This window comes from Propithecus coquereli, unplaced genomic scaffold (genome assembly GCF_000956105.1).
Source record: "Propithecus coquereli isolate 6110/MARCELLA unplaced genomic scaffold, Pcoq_1.0 Scaffold840, whole genome shotgun sequence".
Classification (NCBI taxonomy): Eukaryota; Metazoa; Chordata; class Mammalia; order Primates; family Indriidae; genus Propithecus; species Propithecus coquereli.
The window spans coordinates 111,302-135,586 of NW_012154619.1; the positions used below are offsets into that span (position 1 = coordinate 111,302).

General features: G+C 57.0%; 3 protein-coding genes across 3 annotated transcripts; 1 reads left to right on the top strand and 2 right to left on the bottom strand.

Annotated features, from left to right (window-relative positions):
- Positions 1-395: 395 nt before the first annotated feature.
- Positions 396-7,757, bottom strand: PLOD3 (procollagen-lysine, 2-oxoglutarate 5-dioxygenase 3). The gene is made up of 19 exons (XM_012663949.1): positions 7,198-7,757; positions 6,703-6,794; positions 6,408-6,544; positions 6,141-6,304; positions 5,894-6,006; positions 5,662-5,725; positions 5,044-5,141; positions 4,736-4,837; positions 4,441-4,566; positions 4,126-4,247; positions 3,771-3,875; positions 3,525-3,650; positions 3,110-3,251; positions 2,891-3,004; positions 2,716-2,784; positions 2,188-2,292; positions 1,534-1,680; positions 1,129-1,254; positions 396-846 (listed from the first exon to the last, which is right to left on the bottom strand). The coding sequence occupies exons 1-19, from the start codon at positions 7,313-7,315 to the stop codon at positions 691-693; spliced, it is 2,226 nt and encodes a 741-aa protein (XP_012519403.1). The 5' UTR covers positions 7,316-7,757; the 3' UTR covers positions 396-690.
- Positions 7,758-8,199: 442 nt separating this feature from the next.
- On the top strand, positions 8,200-14,107 carry ZNHIT1 (zinc finger, HIT-type containing 1). Its single transcript, XM_012663950.1, has 5 exons — positions 8,200-8,300; positions 12,096-12,266; positions 12,674-12,753; positions 12,879-13,048; positions 13,128-14,107. Exons 1-5 carry the CDS (start codon positions 8,279-8,281, stop codon positions 13,147-13,149), a joined length of 465 nt encoding a protein of 154 aa, XP_012519404.1. The 5' UTR covers positions 8,200-8,278; the 3' UTR covers positions 13,150-14,107.
- A 4,103-nt stretch (positions 14,108-18,210) lies between these two features.
- On the bottom strand, positions 18,211-23,654 carry CLDN15 (claudin 15). The gene is made up of 6 exons (XM_012663956.1): positions 23,597-23,654; positions 23,011-23,283; positions 20,045-20,209; positions 18,976-19,057; positions 18,754-18,870; positions 18,211-18,660 (listed from the first exon to the last, which is right to left on the bottom strand). Exons 2-6 carry the CDS (start codon positions 23,225-23,227, stop codon positions 18,555-18,557), a joined length of 687 nt encoding a protein of 228 aa, XP_012519410.1. The 5' UTR covers positions 23,228-23,283; positions 23,597-23,654; the 3' UTR covers positions 18,211-18,554.
- Between the last annotated feature and the right edge of the window lie 631 nt (positions 23,655-24,285).

The window sequence follows — 24,285 nt, forward strand, 5'->3', positions numbered from 1 at the left end:
AGCAGCTTAGGTCGAAGACAGGCCTCCATCATTAGAAAACATGCTTCCAGGGGGACTTCTTTCCCCTAGCCTGTCCCTGGCCCCCAGCCCAGGGATGTGCCACCTCACCCTTCACCCAGGGAAGATCATGCTATCAAGGGATAAGAGGACCAGTGAGAAGCCTTCAGGCTGGGCAGGGGGTGGTGTTTCATCTGAGCCTGGACTGGGAAGGTCTGGGCCTTCTCCTGACTGTTTCCCCAGCTCGGGCAAGGAAGGGGAGGGAAGCTTCTAGGTTCCCTCACGGGGAACATCCTGCTCCTCCCTTTTCCTCTTCTCTCCCCTTTTCAGGGTCCCCTACTCTGGGTGGCAGGAGGGGAGATGAGTCGGTAGGAGGTGAAAGATGACAAACGGACTCGAGATTTAAAAATCCTCCTTTATTGGGAGGGAGACTGAGGAACCTTAATAATTTATCACATGGAGACCCCCAGAAGCCCTGTCCCCCTGAACTCTTTGGGGCTGAGGGGAGGGATGGGGGCTCCAGGAGTTTCCTGAGAGGGCTGTGTGCTGGGGGCTAAGGTGACACATTCAGTCCCAGGCACAGAGAACGTACACTCAGGAAGTGAGGAGATGGACAGACCCCCTCTCCAAGGATGGGGTGAGGTCCCCCCCACGAAGGCACAATGGCAGGGAAGGTTTGGCAGTGGTTGAGTGTCAGGGGTCAACAAAGGACACCATGATATAGCGAGTGCCCCAGGTTGTGGGCAGCCCCTCGTGGTAGTGGGTGAGGCGGCCAGGGTGCAGGAGCCCCCAGCCCTTCCTTGGGGATGAGACCACGCAGTCATAGCGCAGGAAGCGGCAGCCACCTCCCTGGGAAGAGGAGAAGGGAACAAATGGAGTAGGCAAATGTGGGGCCTGGGGAGCGGGCAGGTAGGAGGGGGTGGGGCAGCCAGGTAAGTGGGGAGGGCGGGTATGGGTCCCCCAGACAAGGGAAACCCAGAGGAAGGGATTCGGGAGGTGACACTCACTAAATAACTAGGAAATGGGAAAAGGCCAGGCCACAGGCAGGGAGGCAGCTGAGGGGAGCGTGCAGGGGCTCTGGGGGGATGTTGGGGCTCGAGGACAAGCGCATGTGTGGAGGGGCAGGCGCACCTCGTAGTCCAGGCCCTTGTGGTTGAGGGCAACGTTGAGGGTGAAGGTGGATGAGTCGTGGTGTGGCCGCAGAGCGGGCTGCTCGTCCGGCCGATAGCGGACCACAAAGTTCATCACTGCCCGAGTCTGGGGGACACAAGAGAAGAGGTGGCAGGGATGGCCGTGAGGTCCAGGGGGTCTTCTGGGGAGATGACAGCCCTGTCTGGGGAAGAGGCCCCTGAGTGGTCTCAGCCTGGCTGCTCCCCTCCCCAGGCCACCCTCTACAGTGTCATGCCTGGGGACTGGATGCCATGGAGATCCCATGGAGCCCCAGACACTATGGGGGCTGAAAGAGCTCTGTGGGGAGAGTCCAGCCTGAGACTGGGTAGGGCGGGTGGAGGAGGCAGCGGCAGGTTGGCGGCCCACCTTGGTGTGGTAGCCCGGGAACAGGCTCTCAGTCATGGGCCCCACGTAAGTCCGCAGTAGCTGCAGCCACTGGTCCTCATAGCCCACTTGCTTCATGTGGATGTCCACGGTGGGCACGTTCTCGTAGCCTCCAGCCAGCCTGGAATCCTGTGGCCAGTGGGCACTGAGCCACCCCCCATGCCCTCTGGGTGTGGCCTCCCTCGTAGCAGTGCCAGACTCTTCCCCCTTCTGCCCCCCAGGCCTTAAAACCTGTGCTCCCTCCATCTGGAAAAGTCTTCTCTGCTACTTCTCAGCTTGACTAACTGCTACTGGCCCTTCAAGTCTTGGCTAAGATGTCACCTTGCCTGTGAAGACCCCTGGTCCTCCCAAGTCTGGGCCAAGGCCGCCCTGCGGCTCCCACAGCACCTGGGCTGCCCATTACAGCCTTAGAAGCCGGGTGACCACTGCTGCCTACGGGAGGGCAGAGCCCGGCTGGCACAAGTCATCACTGCACGGCTCTGTCTAGGGCAGTGCCCCAGTAAATATTTCTTGAATGAATGACAGCAGTTGTACCACCAGGGGCTGCTCCCACTCTGGGTACCCCTCACTGCTCCCACTCTCCTGACTCCGTTGCCCCTGGACCAGACCACGCATCCCTCTCTGCCCAGCCCCCACCTCATGCCGGCCTCCTGACCACTGGCCGTAGTGCTCCATTTCCTCCACCAGCTCGTCGCACATCTGGTCTGACAGCAGCGGGAACCAGTACACATCTGGGCATGGCTGAGGACAGGGGCAGGGGAAGAACAGGGCTAGAATGATGCTGCTGAACATGGGAAGGGGACAGGCGGCACATGCAGGCGGGACAGAGCAAGGAGGAGGACGGAAGGTGGGATGAGAGCAGTTGGGGACAGGCCAGGCTGAGGGTGGCACAGCACAGGTGGCAGGAGGGTCCCAGAAGCCTGGGTGCTGGGACCGTGGTTTCCGAACTTCTTTACATCAATGCATCCCTCGTTAAAGATGTGATTGCACCCACAATGGCAAGAGGAGTCCCTCTGATGAATGCCGGGGGTGGGGCTGGAGCCCTACCTGCCTCCATCTTGCCTGAGCAGGGAGCTCAGGGTGAAAATGGTTAATCCAGGCGATGGCGGGGAGCAAGGGCAGATGCCCTGGCCATGGGGCAGGCGGGGGCCTGAGCTGGCTCACCTGCTCCACCATCTCCTGCCCTTCCAGGGCCCGGCTGTAGTTCTCGTGGATGTACTGTTCCTTCCAGTCCTGTGGGGGGTGGAGCATGTCAGACATGTGTCCCCTTCACTCCCAGCCCAGGCAGTGTTGGGTTGAGGGTGGGGAACGTGCACGCTCTGAGTGAGGCCCCACTCACGAGGGGGTTGTCGAAGATCTGCCAGAGGTCAGGGTGCAGGTGGTCTGTGTCGTACCGGGAGGTGGCCAGGAGCCGGCCGAATTCCTGCTGATTGCTGAGGTGGAGGAAGATGCCCTGGGGTGGGAGGGTGGGGGTCATGCGGCAGATGCCAGAGGGCTGCTCCCTGCCTCCCAGCACCCGGCCCCCAAGCACTGCACCCCAGGCCTGACAGCCGCTCACCTTGTCCCGCAGGCTCTTACAGAAGGCCATGTCCGGGTCAGTGTCACTGCCTGAGAACACCTCCCTCTGGGGCAGCTCCTTCCGCAGGGTCTCCCCGCGTATCACGTACGCCTGGGATATGTAGGGCACATTCCACACGCTCCTGGAGGCACCAATGCCAGGGTCAATGAGGTTGGAGGCCCCCAAATTCTTCCCAGTTCATTCCAGGAAATCCTTCTCTCAAGACATTGCAGTCCCTGATCCTCAAGGCCTGCCCATGTCCCATTAGGCATGACTGGTCATGACCACCCCAAGCCATGGCACATCCGACCGGTGAGTAGCCTGGACCCTTAACGGCAAGGGGCTGGGGGCTGCACGGGCCCCAGGTCAGACGGGGTGGGTGAGGGGGGTTGGCTGGTGGCCCGGCAGGACTCACACTCGCTTCCGCTGCACCAGCTCCACATAGTCCTCGGAGCGTGCGTAGTACTCATCCGGGCTCAGCGCTCCCCAGAAGTTGGACCAGAGCTTGCCATGGCGCGACAGCATGGGCGCTATCACCTTCCTGCGGACAGGTGGGCGTGATGGCTGGGCAGAGGGGAGCAGGCCTCAGGGAGGCCCGTCCCCAGGAAGGAGTGGGGTCCCAGGAACTACAGGGGTGCCCTGACTGAGGGGGACAAGTGACCTATTCTCCTCAATGAGGATGCGCAGGGTCTGTGGGTTGGTGAGGACTGCGTCGGCATCCAGGCTGAAGTAGAACTCACACTCGGGGTCCTGCCGACAACTGTCCCTGGAGGTGACAGAGAGAAGTTGACACAGGCAGGTGGGGGGAGGGGCTGTAGGATGAGGGGAAAGCTCCCACCCCCAGGTCCTCTGCTAGTCACAAGGGAGGGGACAGTCACGTGGGGCTGCGAGAGCGAAAGTGCAGAGGCCCAGGAGGGGCTGGCTGGGTGGCAGGTGAGGCAAGGGCCATGCAGCAGGTGGCAGCACCCCCAGCCCACCTTCCTCCCTGCCGCCCTCCCCGCCCAGCACCCACTCACATGGCCATGTCCCTGGCCTCGCCCGGGCTCAGGGCCTCCTCTGGCCCCACCAGCTTCACAGCTGAGAAGTGGTCCTGGAGTTGTGGCCAGGAGTCTGCGATGTGGGGCTCATGGAACACTTCCTGGGGACAGGGGAGATGGCAGAAAGATGGTGCCGCAGGGATGCTGGCAGGGAGGCGAGAGGGAAGGAGTTTGGGATTGGGGGCAGGAGTTCTGATCAGGGCAGGGGAAGGGTCCCCAGGGAGGACCCACATGACTGTCCCCTCCCTGTCCCCAGGGAAGGTCCACAAGGGAGGGGCTGCCAGGGTGTCTCACATTGTTGTGTAGGAAAAGGGTGACCCGGTCAGGGGGATAGTCCAGGAGCAGCAGCCGCTGCAGGAAGCGGGGCAGAAACGGGGTAGGCTGTTCCACAAACACGGCCAGAAGCACCCGGGGGGGAGGCTGGAAGATATAACACGATGGGGCTCAGAGGAGAGCCTGAGCCTGCCCTCTGCCCCCAAACCCCAACCAGGTGTGAGGGACCGATGAGCTCTGCCCCCACCCCTGCCCAGTGTGCTCTGCCTGTACCCCAACTCCAGTGCCCTCATGCCCCACCCTGGCAGCCCCTCACCTGCCCCCCCGGGAGTGTCCTCCGGTCCCGACTGCAGAACCCACAGCCTCCCTGAGGAGTCCAGCCATTGGGGACGTAGTTTCCCAGGTAGTTCAGCTGGAGCTGTTGGGGAGAGACATGCATGGCTGAGGTAGAGGAGTCTAGGGGCAGCGGTGAGGGGTCAGGGGACAGGTGGGGAAAGAGCAGCAGGGGGAGGGGGAGCCTCTCCCAGTTCCTCTGCTGCGGGGGCTGGGGAGGGCCGACTTCTTAGAAGGGTTACAGGTGTCTAGTGGCTGGGGAAGGGTAGGGGAAGGGGTCACTGGGAGCACCTTAGTGGGACCGTTTCCATGGACCACAACAGGGAGGGTGTCATAGGCCACGTTCCGGATTCGCACACGATTCCGATCAAACTTTAAAACTACTTCATCTGGGGAAGAAAGGCCAGGCTTTAGACTCCCTTTCTCTGGAAGCTGTCAAGCAACAGCTTCTTCTAAATATGGGGGGGGGGTGTCTCAATTTCTCTCAGGGATAAAGGGATGCCTGTGTCATCCTGGACTGTGGCTCTGTCGTGGCAGGAGCCCTCGGCTTCTGACCAGGCTGCTACCCTGGAGAGCTCCACCACCTACTTCCTGTGTGACCTGGGTGAGTCACAGCTCCTCAGGGAGTCAGTTTCTTCTTCTGTACAAGGTAGATAACCAGGGACCTTCCCTGTGTTAAACGAAATCACACAAGTACAGCCCCAGCCTGGTGCCTCGGCGGGGCAAGCCTCTGCTGCTACTGCTGCGACTTCGTACTATGAGCACGGTGCACCGCACACGCTCAGCCACCCAGGTGTTCCGTGACATTAATGTAAAAGGTGAGCTGTACTCACCCAGCCCAGTCCCACCAGGGGCCCCTCCTGGTTCAGGACCCTCTCATCGCCCACCTCCCATGGCCTTCCTCCTCACCTAAAGCCCCATTGAGGTTCTGAAAGATCCGGGATTTATGGTCCAGATTAAGGCCAAGTTTCTCCTGCATGGGATGGGATGAGACGGGACAGTGAATGGAAGAAGGGCGGGAGGACATCATCTCTCTCTTTTCTCTTTACATTTTTCCCCACCCTCCTTCAGCCCTCCTCTCCCATCCAGCCCCCACTCCCACATGGCTGCAGGGCGCCTCCACTTCTCTGTCCCTCCCCACCCTCAGTCCTGGGTCCAGGTAGAGTCGCGTGTAGAACAATTGATCGTCATCATCGTCCTTGTACTTCCACTGGCGGACGATCTGGTGGATGGTGGGGGCGAAGCCGATGAATCCTGGAAGGGAGGGAAGGTGTTGACCCCAGGACCCCCAGGGCCTGTCCCCACACCCTCTCCAGCCCTCAGGCACGTGGAACATGGCCATGCCCCACTGCTCTTGGCCCCTCTGCCTCGGGCACTCTGCCACTCACCACCTGAGTTGAGGAAGCGCTTCCCCGTGCCCACCTCAGGGTACTGCTCTGCCAGCCCCCACTCGGGCCAGCAGAAGCCCTCTGCAGAGAACAGTAGGCGGCTGCCACTCTGGACAAACTTCTTCAGCAGCTCCGAGGGGCTGCCAGCCAGAATCACATCGTAGCTAGGCATGGAAGGGGAGAATGAGCAGGAGGCCACTAGGAACCTCAGCATCCTTAGTCTTCCTTATGTTCCCCCTCCTTTCTCCCCAGCCCCAGCCCCTTTACCTGTCCACAAACATGATGACCATATCCTCCCGGTCTGCATGTTTCTCCATTTCCTTCCTTAGCCACCTGACCTTCTGCCCTCCACCAACGGTTCGGGCCACATCACCCCCTCGCCACTCCTCTCCCAGGCCCAGGGTCTGTGGGGGAGACCCGCCATGCCAGGGAGGGGCTCAGCCGGCCAAGACTGGGGGAGCTCCTGACCAGGCTCACCGTGGGGACCCAGACATCCAGCCCTCAGCCCACCCCTCCTGCGGGGACCCCTTCCCAGGGCCCTGAGGGCTTTCCCCCTCCTCACCCGCACAGTGTAGTTGAAGAACTCAGCAGACTGCAGGAAACGCCGGTATCCCTCCGTCTCAGTCGTGGCCACGGTGATCACCAGCAGCTTCTCTGTCACCAGTTGGGAATTGGCACTTGGAACCCACCCCCGCCCCATGCCCCACGTGTCTCGCTCTTCGCAGGCACCCTCCACTTCCCTCTGACTCTACTACCCTCATTTTTCTCTCCTTTCCCATTCCCTCTTAAACTCTTTCCACCTCGGGTCACTTCGACCCCAGTGAGAGCGGGGTGGGAGTGACACCAAGGAATTCGGGGTCAGTTCGCCCGGGGAGGCTGGAAGTCCCAGTTCAGGGTGGGGAGTGGCCGAGGGGCCGCGAGATTCAGTTCCAAGGAGCGCGCTAGGCAGGGCAGAGGCAGGACATCCCCGGGAGCCCCCGACCCCCTCTCGTACCAGGTTGGCAGACACGTCAGCCCGGCGCCCACTTGGTCGGGCCGGCCGTTCCCGGATTCTCACCTGGGTTGACGGGACTGCTGCCCCGTGGCCGGTCGGAGGCTGAGGCAGCAGGAGGCGGCGGCCGCAGCAGCAGCAGCAACGGCAGCAGGAGCCGGGATCCCGGGCCCGACCGGGCCATGACGGGGAGCGGGCCGGGACCGCACACAGGTCCGCACCGGGATCGGCTGTGCGCCTGGATCCCAACTCTGGAGAAGGAGGAACCCCGGACTACTGTGCGGCCCGCAGCGAGGAGGAGCAGGGCTGGGGCTCCGCCCTGGAAAAAAGGCGTATCCGGAGGCTACAGAAAACTCGAGATGCTGGCGGCGCAGACAAGGCGAGGATTGTCCCGGGCGCCCGGCCGGGGGCGGGGGAGGGCGGGAGCTCGGGCGGGCTAGCGGGAGACCCGGACTTAGGTCCGAAGCAGCCGGGCTCTCTGCCCACCTGACACATGTGGAAACTGAAACCCAGAGAGGGGAAGTGACCCATCGCGGAGGGTCTGGCGGGACGCGGAGGCGGGTCCTTGCCACAGCCCAGCCCGGAACAGCCGGGCGGAAGACCGGGAGAGCGAGGCTCTGGGGGCGCGCGGAGCGGTGACCAGTGGAGGAGCGGGGGCGGTAGGGAGGCAGAAGGCTGCGGAGTCTGCGGCGGGACTGGGCCCCGCGGGAGCTAGGGCGTTGAGCTTTCAGAAGAGGGCCACCAGAGACCTCTCGGATTGCCCACTAAAGCCTGCCACTTTCTTTAACGGTCCGGCCCACCACCTCTACTGCCCCGGGAGAAGCTTCAGGGGCTGCCTCTGTGATGATGGCATCTTCAGAAGGACCAAAAGAAGATAATGTTTTTCGAAAGACCCCTGGCACCACCTCTTTAAAGTGACCCACAAAATTTACACAACCACACTGACGCCGGAAGGAGTTTTGCCCCTATAAAACATGGCGGAAAGCTTTCTTGTCTCCAAGGGAACATTACGCGAGGAGTCTAGGCGGTGGGGAATCGTTCTGCGCACGCGCAGAAATACGAGCCGCCGGAAGTGGTGGTGCCCCACCTAAGCCGTAGGTTTTAGTAGGCGTGCGCAGTAGGCTTTTCCGGCAGCTGTGCTGTGCAAATGGTGGAGAAGAAAACCTCGGGTATGTGAACCCCCCGCGGTTCGCCCCCGTCCTCCTAAGTCCAAACCAGGCCTAGAATTTCCTCACCCAGTTATTCGTCTCAAATCCCTTACCCAACCCTCGGGTTCTGGCATTGGGGCAGCCCCCAAACCACGTTTTATTGACGCCTGCTCCAAGCTGGGTGCAGGAGATGGACAGTAGAAAGATCCCAGTTCTCCGAGAACTGGCTTTCTGCAGCCGGGGCGGGGTGGAATGGGGGACAGACGCGCAGACCTACCACTGCATTTCAGAGTGATAGGCGCTATGGCAAAGGGAGGCCGCACAGTACGTGGTCGCGGGAGGAGTGGCACCCAAGCCAGCTTCTGGGAAGGCGGGGACCGGGAAGGCGCAGAAGGAAAAAGAACAAAAACGCTTTAATTGAGTCGAATTAAAATTCCACTTGGTGTACGTGCACGGGAACTCCTCTCCAGCAGCGGAAACCGTACGTGCAAAGGCAAGAAGGAAAAAGCAAGTCGCTTAGGAAGCCAGGTTCACAGTTTGGAGCTTGCAGAGAAATAAGAAAGGCCGGAGGGCTGGGGAAAGGTTATATTTTAAAAGGCATATACACTGCTGAGGAGTTTTATGGAGAGGCAGCGGAGAGCCATCTATGGCTTTTAAGGCAAGGGAGTGACAAAAGCGAATTTATCTTTTACAACGGCAGTTCTGGCTTCAGTGCAGAGGACGGATTGGAGGAATTAGAACAACACTAGCCAGTAGAACTTTATGGATGATGGGAATGATCTTAATCTGTGCTGTTCAGTATGGGGTATTAGCCACATGTAGCTAGCTGTTGAGCACTTGAAATGTGGCTAGTCCAACTGAGGAATTTTAAGTTTAATTTTTTTTTAAATGACAGTATTATCTGCTATCTCAGAAGCTTGGCTGACAAGACTTTTATTTTAGCCTTCCTGTCTGATGGGAATATTCCAACTCCAGTAATTTCTTGGGGAGAGGAGCAGCCTGTGCAGGAAGACTAACATTGGAATTGGGCTGACTTTAAATAAATTAGGACTAAAGTTTGCAGCCTTGGTTGTATATGAGAATCACCTGGAGATTGGAGAGCTTTTCATTTATTTATTTAAAAATTTGTGGCCGGGCGCGGTGGCTCATGCCTGTAATCCTAGTACTCTGGGAGTTCAAGACCAGCCTGAACAAAAGTGAGACCCCCGTCTCTACTAAAAATAGAAAAAAATTATCTGGATAACTAAAAATATATAGAAAAAATTAGCCAGGCATGGTGGCACATGCCCTACTTGGGAGGCTGAGGCAGAAGGATTGCTTAAGCCCAGGAGTTTGAAGTTGCTGTGAGCTAGGCTGACACCACGGGACTCGAGCCCGGGCAGCAGAGCAAGACTCTGTCTCCAAAATTTTTTTTTTTTTTTTTTTAGAGACAGGGTCTCACTATGTTGCCCAGGCTGGTCTAGAACTCCTGGCTTCAAGCAATCCTCCCACCTCTGCCTCCCATAATTCTGGGATTACAGGAGTGAGCAAGCACACCCTTATTGGATCTTAATTCATCTAAATTTAAATTTACATAACCACATGTGACTAGTGGCTACCTTATTGTATAGCACAAGTCTAGAGGCTGGAAGTCCAGTTCGGGTTACTGAATAGTCCAGATAAAAAGAGATGATGAGGGTTGGGACTGTGCCAGATTGACATTCAGTAAATCCAATAATTTCACTCTTTTCTTAAAACCCCTCACTGGATCTCTATCACTCTCATCATATAATCCACAAATTCAAATTCCTTTAGGCACTTAAGACTCCTAAGGATCTGCCTCTTTTATATTCCTCCCCTCCCCCACTTTATACACCAGCCATACTGAACTTCGTTCAGTGTTTTGAAAGTCACTACAGTCTCCCATCCAGGCCTTCTCTCATGTTTGGCACTGAGGCGTGAAACACTCTGCTCTCTTCCCCAACCAAGCTGTTCATGTTAGGGCTTAACCTAGACTTACCTTCTTCTGGGAAGTCTTCCCTGACTGCCCTAAGGCTAAGTTAGGTGTTTCTGTCTTGTGTTCTGTAGCACTTTGTATTTCCCTCTCCCAGCATATACTGTGTGTACTGTGCTTGTTTGTTGACTCGTTTGTGTTCCACACTAGACAGTAAGCTCTTGCATTCCCAGAACCTAGGGCACCACCTGGCGCGTGGAAAGAAGACAGTGTATATATGGTATGGTGATCAAGATCATGTGTTTCGATGCTGGGCAGTTCTGGGTTTCAGCTATGCCACTTATGAGCAGTGTGAACTTTGGACTATTTCTTAACTGGGGATGATGATAGCTATTTCATAGGATTGTTGTGAGAGTTAAGTGGTTCAGTTTATGCAAAGCTCTTAGTTAATACCTGGCTCATAGTAGGTGCCCGGCAAGTTTTTGCTACTGGTGCTGCTCCTGCTATTAGGATTATGGTTCACAGGCACCGAAATGAATATTTATTGAGTAAAGAGATATTTTGTGTAGTAGTGTCAGAACCTGGTGAACAGCTAATATGGTAATGAGGAAAGAGGTTTAAAATAATTCCTAGGTTTCTAGTCTGGACATCTGCATAGATGTTTCCGTTCACTTAGACTCTGCAGGAGGAGAAGCAGACTTCAGATGGGGAGACTTTTAATATTGAGTTGCAGCGTTGGTGGGACCATCAGGTGGTTTCCTGCAGCAGCTGCACGGCCAGTTCTAGAGCTGAGGAAGGGTTCTGGGTTGAGAGAATCATTTTGGAGTCATTTGCTCATAGGTGATAGAGCCATGTGTTTGGATTAGAAATCCCAGGAAGAGTGTGTGGACTGAGGGAGACAAGAGGGACAGCCACCTTTGTAGAGACAGGGAGAGCAGCCAACTGGAAAACTTTGCCAGACCTGGAGGAGGAGGAGGACTGGAGTCCTGTCAAGGAGGCAAACAAAGGGGCTCTTTCTACCCAGGGAAGGTAGTCAGCACAGTCACAGGGGGTGGGGAGCTGGAATCAGGAGGAGTCTAGGAATGCACACTGGAGTTGGCCCTAGGAGGTCACCAGCACCCTGAGTGTGGGTGGTCCCCACCGGCTTTCAGGTGGGAATCAGATTGATGGGGTTGGAGAGCAGATGGGAGGCAAGGACACATCATGTGGCCACTCTGAAAGGAGAGTAGCCATGAGGGCGGGAAGACCCCGGAGAGTGCAGCAGGCTTTTCTGTTGAAGGGAATGTGCCAGCTGAGGCGAAAGGGTTGATGATGCCGGAGGGAGGGGAGGAACTCGAGCTGGAGGGTTGGGTTTTGTGGTGGGGCTTGGGGCAGGGGGTGCTTCCACTTGGAATCCTGTTTGCTGGTGGGCTGATGGATGGGCATGTCTACATCTGGATGGACCCAGACTGCTTTGGGGTAGGAAACGAGATTGCTGAGCAGTAAGGCCACATGCATTAAGGTCCCGGTAGAGCCTGGAAGCCCTGAGTGCGTAGTGGTCTCCAAAGTCCGCACGGTCGTGTGATCCCTGCTCCTGCCAGCAGCGGGATGTCTCTAGGGGCTTCTCACCGACTGGGTCTGGGATTGGGATGAAGGGCTGGCCAAAGGGCTAGACAGCAGGCATGAGAGACTGAAACTGTCTCAGCCCGCTGGGAAGGAAGCGAAGGCAGAGAGCTGCCTTCCTGGGAGAAGACCTGGGGGACTGAGGGCTTGGTGACTGGATGAGATCAGAGAACTGTGGCTCCCCACCCCGGGGGCATCTTTCATATACCGCCTAATGCTGAGGCCACCAGCTTCTCTTTTTTCCATGTCCCCCATAATTCTGCTTGCCCTGCCCCATCTAGTCCGTTCCCAGGACCCTGGGCAGCGGCGGGTGCTGGACCGGGCAGCCCGGCAGCGTCGCATCAACAGACAGCTTGAGGCCTTGGAGAATGACAACTTCCAGGATGACCCCCATGCAGGACTGCCCCAGCTGGGCAAGAGGCTGCCTCAGTTTGATGACGATGCAGACACTGGTGAGGCGGGTGGAGGGCAGAGGGCGGGACGGGCCCCGTAGGACAAGGCTGAAGGGAGGGAGAAGAGTCTGCCCAGGTCGGGGCTATGGAGGACCCAGGAGCCCCTTCTGCCCCTGCCAGCGACTGGTCCTGTGGCTGTGAGCAGTGTGTTGCGTTTATGTGCCTCAGGTTCCTCTCGTGCGTAGGCTGGAGAAGATGGGGTAGATGAGCTCTGGCATAAAGCCTGAGGTTTGGGGTATGGAGGTGACAGTCGGCTGGGATTGGAGAAGTGGGGTGAGGGGCGGAGGCTGGAGGAGAGGGGCAGACTGAGCACCCAGGGGAGCACTTGGGTACTGGGAGTGACCAGCCACAGAAAGGTGGAGTCTTCCTTGGCAAGTGTCAAGCAACTAATTGCCCTTGACCCCTAGGAAAGAAAAAGAAGAAAACTCGAGGTGATCATTTTAAACTTCGCTTCCGAAAAAACTTTCAGGCTTTGCTGGAGGAGCAGGTGAGATGGACACCAGCCTGGGAGGACCCCCAGGGAAGGGACTGGCCTGCGGAGAGCCTGGTCCCTGGCGGGTGTTTGCAGTGTGGGTGTGCAGAGGAGTCATAGAGCCTGTCCCCTGTCTGCAGAACTTGAGTGTGGCTGAGGGCCCCAACTACCTGACAGCCTGTGCAGGCCCCCCGTCACGGCCCCAGCGCCCCTTCTGTGCTGTCTGCGGCTTCCCCTCCCCGTATACCTGCGTCAGCTGTGGTGCCCGGTACTGCACCGTGCGCTGCCTGGGCACCCACCAGGAGACCAGGTGAGTGTGGGACCTCACCCGCTCCACCCATGCGTCCCCAGGCCTCTCTCCTCATCCTGGGCTTTCTCTCTGTCTGCAGGTGTTTGAAGTGGACTGTGTGAGCCTGGGCGTCAGAGGCAGGGCATCCATGTGTCACCCGGCTTTTGAAAGGCATCACCAGAAGGGGGGATCTTCCCCTGGACTGAGGGAGGAGCCACTCACCCAACAAAACTGTGTTTTACCTACCAGGGAAGACCAATCTCACATCTGGGGACTGTGGCTGGAGGTGGGCCGAGCCCACTGAGTGCTGTTGTAATAAAAGGCCTTGTGCCAGGAGCCTGCCAGTATGGTCGTGGGGTGCTTGGGGGCGAGGGTGATGGGTCACCCGTCTCTCCTACTCACTGCCCCGTCTCTCTTCCTCCTGCCTGCCACTCACCCCTTCCACTGTCTGCCCCTCTGTGTCCCTGAGCATGAGAGATTTTGTCACCTCCCACCCCCACATCTGTGCCCTTCTTGGCTTCTGCTTTATGTCTTTTTTTGGTCATTGATTTTGTGTTTGCTTTTTATTTCTCCAGCTACTCTGAATATTGTGAAAGTATAGTTGGTTCCACGGTTGGGGAGACGGGTGCAGGATAATGTACTGCAGAGGGGGCCAGCCTGTCTTTGTCGTCAGGCACTTAACCAAATGGGAGAGGTTGAGCCTCGGTCCTTGGTGTCACCAGGCTGAGAGAGCAGTTGTCCTTAGGAAGCCCCTGTTATCAGGGGCTGCAGTATGTGAAGTTATTAGCTGCACAGAAAACCCAGAAGTTTCTGGGAAGCAGGGGGCAATTCATGGTATAGAGGCTCCTGTTCTTGGTGGCCTTGGATGCTGTGACTTGGGTGGTACTAGGACTTATACCTACATCTTGTCTAGGTGGGTTGCAAGCTGTAATTTTGTAAGCTCCATGGACTTGCTGTTTTAAGGCCCAACACCCTGTTAAACACATAGTAAAGCAGATGCTTAGTAAGTACTTGTCGAACAAATAACTTCATTAAAATATTAATGAGATCCAGCAATGTCAGTGTTAGGTGCTTTCTTAGACTCCTTTTCCCGCTTTTGGTGACTTTCTTGGGAGCTGACCCAAATGTCCGCAGTGTTTTCCTGAGGAACTGATTTCCCTTTCTCTGAAGACTTGCTGCTGGGCACGTGATGTTGGTGACAGCTTTTTTGGATAGGGATGATGTCAGGGTTTAGAGAGAATCTAGGTGTGGTGTCTTTTAAAAATGGCTTTAGGCTGGGCACGGTGGTTCACGCCTGTAATCCTAGCTCTCTGGGAGGCTGAGGCGGGTGGATTGTTTGAGCTCAGGAGTTTGAAACCAGCCTGAGCAAGAGCGAGACCCTGTCTCTACTAAAATTAGAAAGAAATTAATTGGACAACTAAAAATATATAGGAAAAAAAATTAGCCGGGCATGGTGGCGCATGCCTGTAGTCCCAGCTACTCGGGAGGCTGAGGCAGGAGGATTGCTTGAGCCCAGGAGTTTGAGGTTGCTGTGAGCTAGGATGACACCACGGCACTCTAGCCCGGGCAACAGAGTGAGACTCCGTCTCAAAAAAAAAAAAAATGACTTTAAATTCTTTGGCCTTCCACCAAAAGGTGGGGTGTTTGACCCTTAGCATCTGGGCAGGCTTATGACTGCTTGATCTAGGAGAGAATGGCAGAATCGAAGACCTTGTAATTTTCAAGTCTGGGTCGTGAAGGCAGTGTAGCTTCTGCCTTGTGGGCCACGACACTTGCTTTTGGATCCTTGAGCCACCAAGTGGGAAATCCAAATATCCCAAAGTTGCCATGCTGTTAGGAAGGCCAGGCTACACGGAGAGGCCACTCAAGTGCTCAGGCCACCAGTGGGTGCAGGTGCTCCCATTGACAGCCCAGCTGAGCCAAGCCTGAGTCTTCCCAGTGCAGGCCTCAGTCATGGGAGTGGAGGTGCCGCCACATCATTCCTGCCCCCGGTATCAAGTCACCCTCAGCCGTTTTGAGTCTTCCCAACTGTGTCCTTAAACATCACGGAGCAGAGACGAGCCATCCCTGTTGTGCCTGTCTAAATTCCTGACCTACAGGATCATAAACAGCTGGTGTGTGCCATTGAGTCCTGGGATGGTTCATTAGCAGTGACAGTAACTGGGCCCCAGGCGTCCAGTTTGCTGGCTGCCACCTCTGACCTAGGCTTATTGTCATTCCCAGGAAAGGGGCCTCTCTGGGGTCCTCAGCCTTCTCTCCTTCCTTTTATCTTTTCCTCCAAGTACACTCAAGCAAGAAAATAAAAGTGGGAAAGACTTTCTGGTCTGGCCGAATGACACCACCTGAGCTGCTCTCTGGCGCCCTGCCTCAGGACTCCCATCTGATTCGCACTGTCAGCACTGTCTCGGTTTATTTCCTAACTTCACTGACTTTGTTTCGTATTTTGTTGTTACAAAGAGTCACGTAGGTTCTGCTTGGTGTAAGATGTCTCCTCAGTGATGCACTGAATGACCTTGAGAGGACAGAGCCGGACCCCAAGGGCTTCCTGTTGCTCTGATGCTGGTTGGCTCCACTGTCACCCATCGATGTCCAGGAAGCTGATTCCAGGATCTCTGGACCCCCATTGGAAACCATAACTCCCCAGGGAAAACCTTGAACAATTTTTGCCAGCTTCCTTTGTGCTAGGGGAGACTTCTTCCCTACCTTGGGAGACACCTGGTCATTGGGAAATCTATACTATGCCAAAAGCTTCCAGAAGCTAAACCTAGTGTCATGTGATAGGGGAAGCACTACCCTTTCCTAGGAACACAGGAGAAGAGGAGGTTAGTGCCAGGATCTGGAAGGCTAGGGACAGGGGGACTTACTCCCAAAGACCTCAACGAGTGTTGGTTTTTATTGATGGGAATTAGGATAGCCAAGGATTCTGGGAAGCAGGGAAGTTGTGTCTCCAGTCTTGGAGAAATCCTGGTCCCACTAACCAGTTGTGTAGCTTGGACAGGTCACCTCACTTCTGACTTTGTGACAGCCACCTCGCAGATGCTGTAAGGATTAACTGGGACTGTGCACACAGCGCAGGGCCTGGCATGCAGTGAGTCCTCAGTGAATGAGAGCTGTCGGTACCGCCCGAGACCTGCAGTGGTTTGTTGAGCTTCACCGCCAGCTCCCTCGGAGTAGCCCCAGCACCTGGCCCACAGCGGTTTACATTTCTGTTCGCTCCTAGGTTGTGAGTTCTTTGAGGGCAGGGACCATGTCTTGGTGCCCACTCTGGCTCCTAGCAGAGAAGCAGCTCAGTAAATGTGAAAAAGGGCAAATGTGTGTCAACACCCCTTTATAGTCGCGTGACCACATGTGATGGATGGAGAAATCAAGACTCAACCTAGTGACCATGTTAAGGCACACACTTCCGTGCTCAATTGTGAAGCTTGGCTTGGGCTGGTTTTCCTGAGGGGAAGGGGTAAGAGGAGCAAAGCTGGCATTCAGAAAAGGAGGAAGGGGCTGTGGGGTGGGGCGGAGGAGACTTGTGTTGGAGGCACCTGGGGGTGTCAGAAGTTGTAACTGGATTTTGTCCTCCTTCACTGTGGGGGGGCACTCCCTTGGCCCTTCAGGATGGTAAGACACTTTTAAGGCATCTGTCTCATCTTTTTTTTTGAGACAAGAGTCTCACTGTGTTGCCCGGGCTAGAGTGCCGTGGCGTCATCCTAGCTCACAGGAACCTCAAACTCCTGGGCTCAAGCAATCCTCCTGCCTCAGCCTCCCGAGTAGCTGGGACTACAGGCATGCGCCACCATGCCCGGCTAATTTTTTCTATATATTTTTAGTTGTCCAATTAATTTCTTTCTATTTTTAGTAGAGACGGGGTCTCGCTCTTGCTCAGACTGGTTTCGAACTCCTGAGCTCAAACAATCCACCCGCCTCTGCCTCCCAGAGAGCTGGGATTACAGGCGTGAGCCACTGCACCCGGCCCATCTGTCTCATGTTTGAGAGAGATGTCCCCTATCTGCTAACAAAGCAAGTCACGTGGCCCAGGACTTGGCAGGGATAGAGTGTTGCACTGAGAGTCTCCATGACATAAGCTTCCCAGTGCCTGGGCTCTTGTGCAGTCCCTTCCACATGGACTCTGGACTTGGCCTATGGGACGCCCGCACACTTTACGAAAGCAGCGTGTGGAGGGGTAGGATATACAAGTTTTCGCAGACTTGTCGGCCCTGGGACCCTCCATGTAGGGAGTGCCCAGGAAGCACCAGTGTTTCTGGGTGTGGAGCCCAGCAGGAAGCCTTGATGGGAAGGTGTGTCTGAGGCCTGGGGAGCAGACAGGTTGGTGATGCTGGAAACAGTAGTGACAGGAGCTGCAGCCTCGTCGGAAAGTGATGACTTTGATGTGCCTGAAGCCCAGCCTGGTGAAAATACACTGGGGGTGAGTGTGCTTGTGAGGGGAGGCCAGAGGGCCCCTGCAGAATGCTGATGTGGGTGCTCCTTCTGTGGGAGAGGGTGGATGGGAGCAAGTTAGTGAGATGAGGGAGAAAAGGGGAGGGAACCCAGGGCACCCCCAAGCAACTGGTCACTTGTCAGTGCTGTGGAGGATGCTGGCTAGGTTTGGGCCCCGCTCCTCCTCTTCACAGGATGTCAGGCTTTGTTCTGGTGGCCTTATTGTTTTATCTCAAACGGGTGCAGCTTTCTCAGTGCCAATGGGCCTGCGCCAAGCCCACCCACAATCCAGGACCAGGTCCGAGCTGGACACTGTCGAGCCACGCACACACTGGCAGACTTTTGGAGCCTTTTCTGGAAGCTGTTGAACCTTCCCCAGAGATATGTGCTTGCACTAAACCCAGTTAATTTGACACAGAATTTCAAGGGGCTTGGCAGTCCTGATACCCACGCTGGGGCCCAGGTAAAGCAGCTCTGCTCTACACCAACTGTCGCCTTGTACAGCTGAGGAGAGGAAAAAGAGAGGCTTGTTATGGCTGCCCATTATCTGCTCCTTGATGACTCTTACCAGTAATTATGTGCCACTCCTGAAATCACTTGTAGCCCCTTCTCTATTCTGCTGGAGGAGGCAACCCAAAGGTTGTGGACTGTGGCAGTCTTGGGTCCAAGAACTGAATTGACCCCTGGTGCCACCACCCATGCCTTGCTTGGCTAGCGGCTTCATGACACCCTCAACCCCTGAACAGTCACAATATACATTTATTTATGCATGTATTTATATATAATACACACATTCGGGGACACCTCTGTCCCCTTCACATCCCAGAGCCCGGGCTCAGACGATGGACGAGGAGGGGTCCAGGCAAAAGGACTTCTCAGAGCAGTTCTTAGCCTGGAAGGCCCCAGGAGTGCAAGACGAGGGGGCTTGGCCGGGGCGTAGCTCCAACTGGAGAGGCGGGTCGAGAGATGGGCGTGGCTTGAGGACATGGGGTGGAGCCTGGGGCGTGGCCTTATCCTAAGGCTGTTGTTGGGAGGGTGGGACCCAGCGGCGACCCCTCTCTGGGGCAGTGGGAAGGAAAATGGGCCTCACTGACCGCAGCTCCTACACATAGGCGTTTTTGCCGTATTTGCCAAAGCTGCTGTCGCCTTCTTCTCCCGACGCGGCGAGGGGCACCGCGGACGCGGAGGCCTTGTAGGCAAGCCGGGGGCTGTCGGCAGGGGCCCGGGTCAGAGGGAGGCGTGGCCTCGCCCCCTGCCCGCTTCCCCCTGCCCCCCCTCCGCGCCGCGCGCCCTTCCCTCACCTGGCGGCGGGGCCCTCGTCAGGGCCGCAGCAGCAGGCGGAGCAGAGGCAGATGCCGCCCAGGATGGAGATCAGGGAGGCGCTCCAGCCCAGGTAGAGGGCGGAGCCCAACTCGTACCTGGGACAAGTACGTGGCGGGGGAGCTGGAGGTGAGGCGCCGGCTGGGGGTGGGGACAGGGCCAAGTCCCACCCGCTGTCCCGAGAGAGGGGTCTCCTCACTCACTTGGTTCCGGCGTACAGGGGGTCGAAGAACTCCTGGGTGATGTTGAAGGCGTACCAGGAGATGGCCACCATCCCGCAGACACCTGCGGAGGCGGGAGGATGACGGCGGTCCAGGGGGCAGGGTTTGTCGGGGAGGGGGCTTAGGGGAGGGGAAGGCCGGGGCTGCCCAGAGTAGAACGCGGGGCATCAAGTCCAAGAGCAGCAATTTCATCCAATGCCTTCCTGTCCGCCCCAGTTTATAAACCTTCCCACTTCCTGGGGTCAACTGTAAACTCCCCAGTCCAGCACTCAGGACCCTGACTCCATCCCACCTTCCTCCCCTCCCACCACTCTGGCCTCTTTCCCCCCTTCTTGGTCCCATACATGCTTAGTTCACTCCGTCATATCATTTCCTCACTTGGAATGTGCCGCATCCAAATCCCACCCACCTGTGAAAGCCCGGCCACCTCTGGAGTTGTCTCAACGGGCCCTACCGGCCCTGTCCTCCCGGCTTCCACCGTCTCTGGAAGCCCTCGCAGCCTGTGACAGGCCTTAGCCGCTGGGTGCAGGGAGTGCCCACAGCCAGGCCGACCCCTGGGCTGGCACCACTCTACCCACTGGCGGCTTGTCCTGAACTTTTATCTCTGGAAAACAATACCCACCCTACATCAAGGGCTTATTGTGAGGTGATGTGTGCAGAAATGTTACGGAAGCTGCAAAGCGATGGCCAGTCCTATGGCACTGTTACTGTGCGCTCTGTATGTGTGTGCCTAACTCTGGTCGCACAGCCAGGATGTAAGCTCTGGGAGGCAGAGGCTCACTCTCACCTTTGAAGTCCTCCCCACACCTGGCTCATAGTGGAGCTCAAGAATCACTGCTGATGGGCTGATTTGAGCCAAGGGATTGGGGGGTATGATGAGGGTGGAGTGAGCAGGGAGGGAGGGAAGGGCAGGTGTCAATGCCAAGGGAAGGCAAGGCAATGCCAGGAGTAGGGGGCTGGAGATGAGGACAAAGAACCCAGGGTCTGTGACCAAGGGCCACCCCAACCCCCACTGCCGTGCAGCCTCCCACCCATCATCTTCCCCAGTTACCAGCCAACATGTGTAGGGCCCCTGCGGTGGCTGCCAGCTTGGCTTTCCTGGAGAGCATCATGTTCCCAATGTTCGTGCAGCGCAGCCCCACTATGCTTAGAAAGAGGCCGAGGAAGCCCAGGAGGATGGCGGTGATCATGAGTGCCCGGCAGGCCTGGATGTACCCTGGGGAGGGGCACAGCGTCAGTCTCTCCATCCCCTGCCTTCTCCCACTCAGCCAGCCTCTGACAGCCCCTCACCTTCTTGCTCCTCTCTTGTCCCTAAAAGTCCCCAAATCCTCTCCTTTCCCCTCAGGCTCCATCCGGCCTACCCCACTGAGGACTTACACGTCCCTCCCTATGAATCTCGGCCCCTCTTGCCAGCTCCCCTCCTCCCTCCCCTCCTCCCCCACACCAGGAGCACTTTGCTTGTCCCTCTCTTATAGGGTTTCTCCTCGGCACTACAGACACTTTGGGCCAGATGGTTCTTTGTTCTGGGGGACCGTCCTGTGCCCTGTAGGATGTTCAGCAGCATCCTTGACCTCTACACACTGGGTGCCAGGAGTGACCCCCGCCCCCAGGCCGTGACAATCCAAGTGCAGGGCCGCCCCGTTGAGAGCTGCTGCTGGATTAGATTGCTCCTAATCTAATGTGCTGTTGTGCATTATAGACACTGCACCTGAGCACCCCACGCCTGGGTCCTCTCCAAGTCCCTCCCACCCTAGTGCCCAGCACAGTGCAGGACATGCGAGCTGTTTCTTCTTGGAGTAACCAGTAGGGGGCAGCAGTGCATACCGCAGAGGGTCTAGGGCAGTTTCTCATCTGGGCCCAGGACTCATCCAATCAGTCTAGCTCATTTTCTTTCTTTTTCTGAGATGAGGTTTCACTATATGGCCCGGGCTGGTCTTGAACTCCTGGGCTCAAGCGATCCTCCTGCCTCAGCCTCCTGAGTCGCTGGGATTACAGGTGCGCGCCACCACTCCTGGCTTGGCTCATAAATCTTTCAGTGCCTCAGTTTCCCCTTTCTCAAAACTGAGGAAAGCTGCTGGCTTCCGCTCTGGCCCTCTCCTCCCTTCTCTGACTTTGATAGTTGCCAAGCACTCCCAAGGACCTTGCACCCCTTTCCTGGGTGCGGCGGTACCATCAGTGCTGAAGGGGAAAGGCTGAGTCCCTGCCAGGAGGAGGTGAAGTGGCCCCAAGATGGGGGGTAGGGAGGAGGGACAAAGTTCTCTGGGAGCACGTCCTTACTCCCAGCCACTCTCTCTGGCCTCCCCTCACCCCGACTCTGAATCCCCAGGAAGCTCCAGCAGTCAAGGGGAGATTATCGAAGGGCCTGAAGCACGTGGGCTGAGTGGCTGGGGGTCGGGGCGCACAGCTGGGAGATGATTAGACGACGGTCCCCTCGGGAACACAACGAGCCATGGAGTCTGAATTCCAGCTCCCCCTCTACCACCTGTGGGACTCTGGGCAGGGGGCTTAACCTTGCCAAGTTTTTTCAGCTTCTGTAAAAGGAGGTCTCCTCCTGCCGCCCCCAACAGCAGGGCTATTATAGACATCAGGAAAATATGTGGGTGGCAGTACCTAGCACAAGGCTCAGAACCTGCCACCCTCTGCCTCTGCCCCCCAGGGCCTCTAGCCCCTGTCTTTCCTGCACACCCATGTCCTCTCTCAGGCTAAGAGCAGCAGTTCCAAGTAGAGCCCCTCTCGGGTGCACAGGCTCACAGCAAAGTCCCCTCCCGACACCACGGTGTGGTTGAGGGGTGGGTGAAGTGGGACTGGCCCTGGCTGCTGAGCTGGCTGCCTCCAGTGTCACTTGTGGCCACCCAACACTCTGGGCTTCTGGCCCAGATTGTACTCAGCCTTTATAGGGTTTTGGGGGGCACTTGTCCTGCAGTTAGTCCCTGTCACTGCCTCAGGAGGTTCTGGACTAGTGGGGGCACAAGAGACCTACCCAGACCCCTAACTGCTTACAGCATCTCTGACATTTAAGGGGGCAATTTCAAGGAACCCCGCTTCACACCCAGTGTTGGCTTCTGTTCCTTCCCCACCACGGGGTACCTACAGCACGCCGGGAGAGCAGGCTGGTCCCGAAAGACCCAGTGAGGGTGGTGAGTGGCACTGCCTACGGTTCACAGCTACCAATTCTTGGTCTCCGGTCATGGGGCAGACCAAAGAGAGACTCCCCTGGGAAAGTGATGGGGAGGTCTAGTCCCAGGGAGTGAGCAGGAAGCAGGAAGATGCTGCAGCCACCAGAGAGAACTGCTCTGGGCCCAAAAAGCTATAGGCTCCAGCGCTCTAGGAACCTCAAAAAAGACTGTCCTGAGAACCCCAAACACACATACATATACACATGCTTCCTCCTTATAGTAGACGCTCCGGCCTGCAAGACACCTCCCTTGCCCTTGAACCAGGCCTTCACAAGGGACCTTTAGAACTAAGCAGACGTGGAGACCAATGTCCCAGCCAGCAGATGCCCAGGTGCCCAGGGACACTACTGAGACTGGAAGTGCATCAAGCACCAAGAATCCAAGGTGGGGCCTCCTCACCCTGCCCCCCCCCAAAATAAAATGCTAAACTTTGTTGAGTGCATGTATGTTAACATCATGTTAACATTTTGTACTTTGTTGACCATCTGTGAACAGGGACTGTTACCATCCTAATCCTACAGATGGGTTAAGATGAAGCTCGTCTTACCACCTGCCCAAGGCACAGAGTTAGTAGAGGCAGGAGTTTCCCCCGGCAGTCTGACTCCGGTGCCCGCACCTGTTACCCTTAAGATAGAGTGGCACACTAGGGCAGGGGGCCATATGAGACAAGATCTCCACTCCAATTCCAGATAGGAGCCATCCCCAGCACTCCTGGGTAGAGAAGCCCAGATCCCAGAGTTTGACCCAGGGCCCCCGTATCCTTACGGCAATACCCAGCCTCCCCTAGGGTCTCTCCAACCTCCCACCCCCTTTGCACCCTGAAGCTCTCCCCACCCCATACCAGAGAGGGCCAGCATGGACGGGAACTCCCAGCAGTTGTAGACTCCCAGGGAGTCGGTAGCACAGCTATACCAGAGGTTCTCGAAGATGGTGTTGGTGGTGATGACATTTCCGTGAACGGTGGACACTCGCCAGTAGCTGTTTGACAGGGTCACCCCCAGCATCAACAGCCCCAGGGCTGCCATGAAGAAGCCAAAGGTTTCCACAGCCACCGACATGGCAGGACGCAGGTCCCTGAGGGGCTGGTGCCCCAGACAGGGGGAGAGTAGAGCCCCTGGGGAAATTGAAGGGGCTTTGGCTCAGGAGGGTGCCAAGGCCGGCTGGGAGGGAGGGAGGGGAAGGGCACAAGTCCAGCTGCAGCCTCTGCCTGCCTCTTCCTCAGGTTCAGGTCTGTCTCCAGGTTCTGCCTCCCTCCCTCTCTCTGGGTCTCTCTGCTTCCTGGCAGGTCAGAGGAGTGAGCCCAGTGCATGCGGCTGTTGGCGAGGAGATGGAGGGAATAAACCAAACAGGCCAAAAGTCCACCCCCTCCCCCCAGCTCTGGGCTGCCCCGACTCCCCGCCCCACGAGGGTGGGGGGAGTGGACTTACCAGGAGTGACGGACGGACGGATACAGCCAAGGAGGGGCCCCCAGGGAGGCACTGGGAGCCAAGGGGAAGCTCTGTCTCTGACTCAGCTTTCATGAGGGCTGGGAACGGATCGGAGGGACAGAAGAAAAGGTGACTGAGACACAGACACCAGGGAGGATGAGAATGAACACAGGCCCACATGCAGCCTGCAGTGGGGAAGAATAGGGGGCAGCAGAGCCACCCCCTCAGGGTGGGGAGAACAATCCAAGACACTCAAAGACCTAGGGGTTGGGACATTTAAGTCTCCAAGGAAGATTAACACTGAATGAGGAGGCGGGAAGGTGGGGGAGAGTGACAGCTCTGGAGTCCAACCCACCTGGATCTGAGCTCGACCCCACCACTGACCCAGGTCACCGGACAGGTGCTTCAGCCCCTTTGAGCTTGTGTCTGCTTCTGTCAAGTAGATACCACTGCTCACTTCATAGGCTGTCACAGGGATTGGGACCACAAGTCCAAGCTCCCCAAACGTACCAAGTGCTCGATACCTGGGGACTGTCCTGGACTGAGTGCCACAGGGCTGACTGAGGCCACCAGGGCATCGCTTTCTTCCAGAACTCTAATTCCCCCTCATTGAGTTGATCTTTGACTCTTGGCATCGAGCTTGATCCTGCTGCCAAGCGGCCCCGAAGGTAGATCACAGGCCCAGAATG

What these genes read in the sequence shown, in the direction of transcription:
- ZNHIT1 (XM_012663950.1), top strand. Translation starts at nt 8,279, where the DNA reads ATGGTGGAGAAGAAAACCTCGG. An exon ending in GGTGGAGAAGAAAACCTCGG is followed by an intron (nt 8,301 to 12,095) that starts GTATGTGAACCC and finishes TGCCCCATCTAG; the next exon opens with TCCGTTCCCAGGACCCTGGG. An exon ending in AGGCTTTGCTGGAGGAGCAG is followed by an intron (nt 12,754 to 12,878) that starts GTGAGATGGACA and finishes CCCTGTCTGCAG; the next exon opens with AACTTGAGTGTGGCTGAGGG.
- PLOD3 (XM_012663949.1), bottom strand. Translation starts at nt 7,315, where the DNA reads ATGGCCCGGTCGGGCCCGGGATCCCGGCTCCTGCTGCCGTTGCTGCTG. An exon ending in GGACACTCCCGGGGGGGCAG is followed by an intron (nt 4,567 to 4,735) that starts GTGAGGGGCTGC and finishes TATATCTTCCAG; the next exon opens with CCTCCCCCCCGGGTGCTTCT. An exon ending in ACAAGGGCCTGGACTACGAG is followed by an intron (nt 847 to 1,128) that starts GTGCGCCTGCCC and finishes TCCTCTTCCCAG; the next exon opens with GGAGGTGGCTGCCGCTTCCT.
- CLDN15 (XM_012663956.1), bottom strand. Translation starts at nt 23,227, where the DNA reads ATGTCGGTGGCTGTGGAAACCTTTGGCTTCTTCATGGCAGCCCTGGGG. An exon ending in GTCCATGCTGGCCCTCTCTG is followed by an intron (nt 20,210 to 23,010) that starts GTATGGGGTGGG and finishes GCCCCTCCCCAG; the next exon opens with GGTACATCCAGGCCTGCCGG. An exon ending in GGCCCTACACATGTTGGCTG is followed by an intron (nt 19,058 to 20,044) that starts GTAACTGGGGAA and finishes CCGCCTCCGCAG; the next exon opens with GTGTCTGCGGGATGGTGGCC.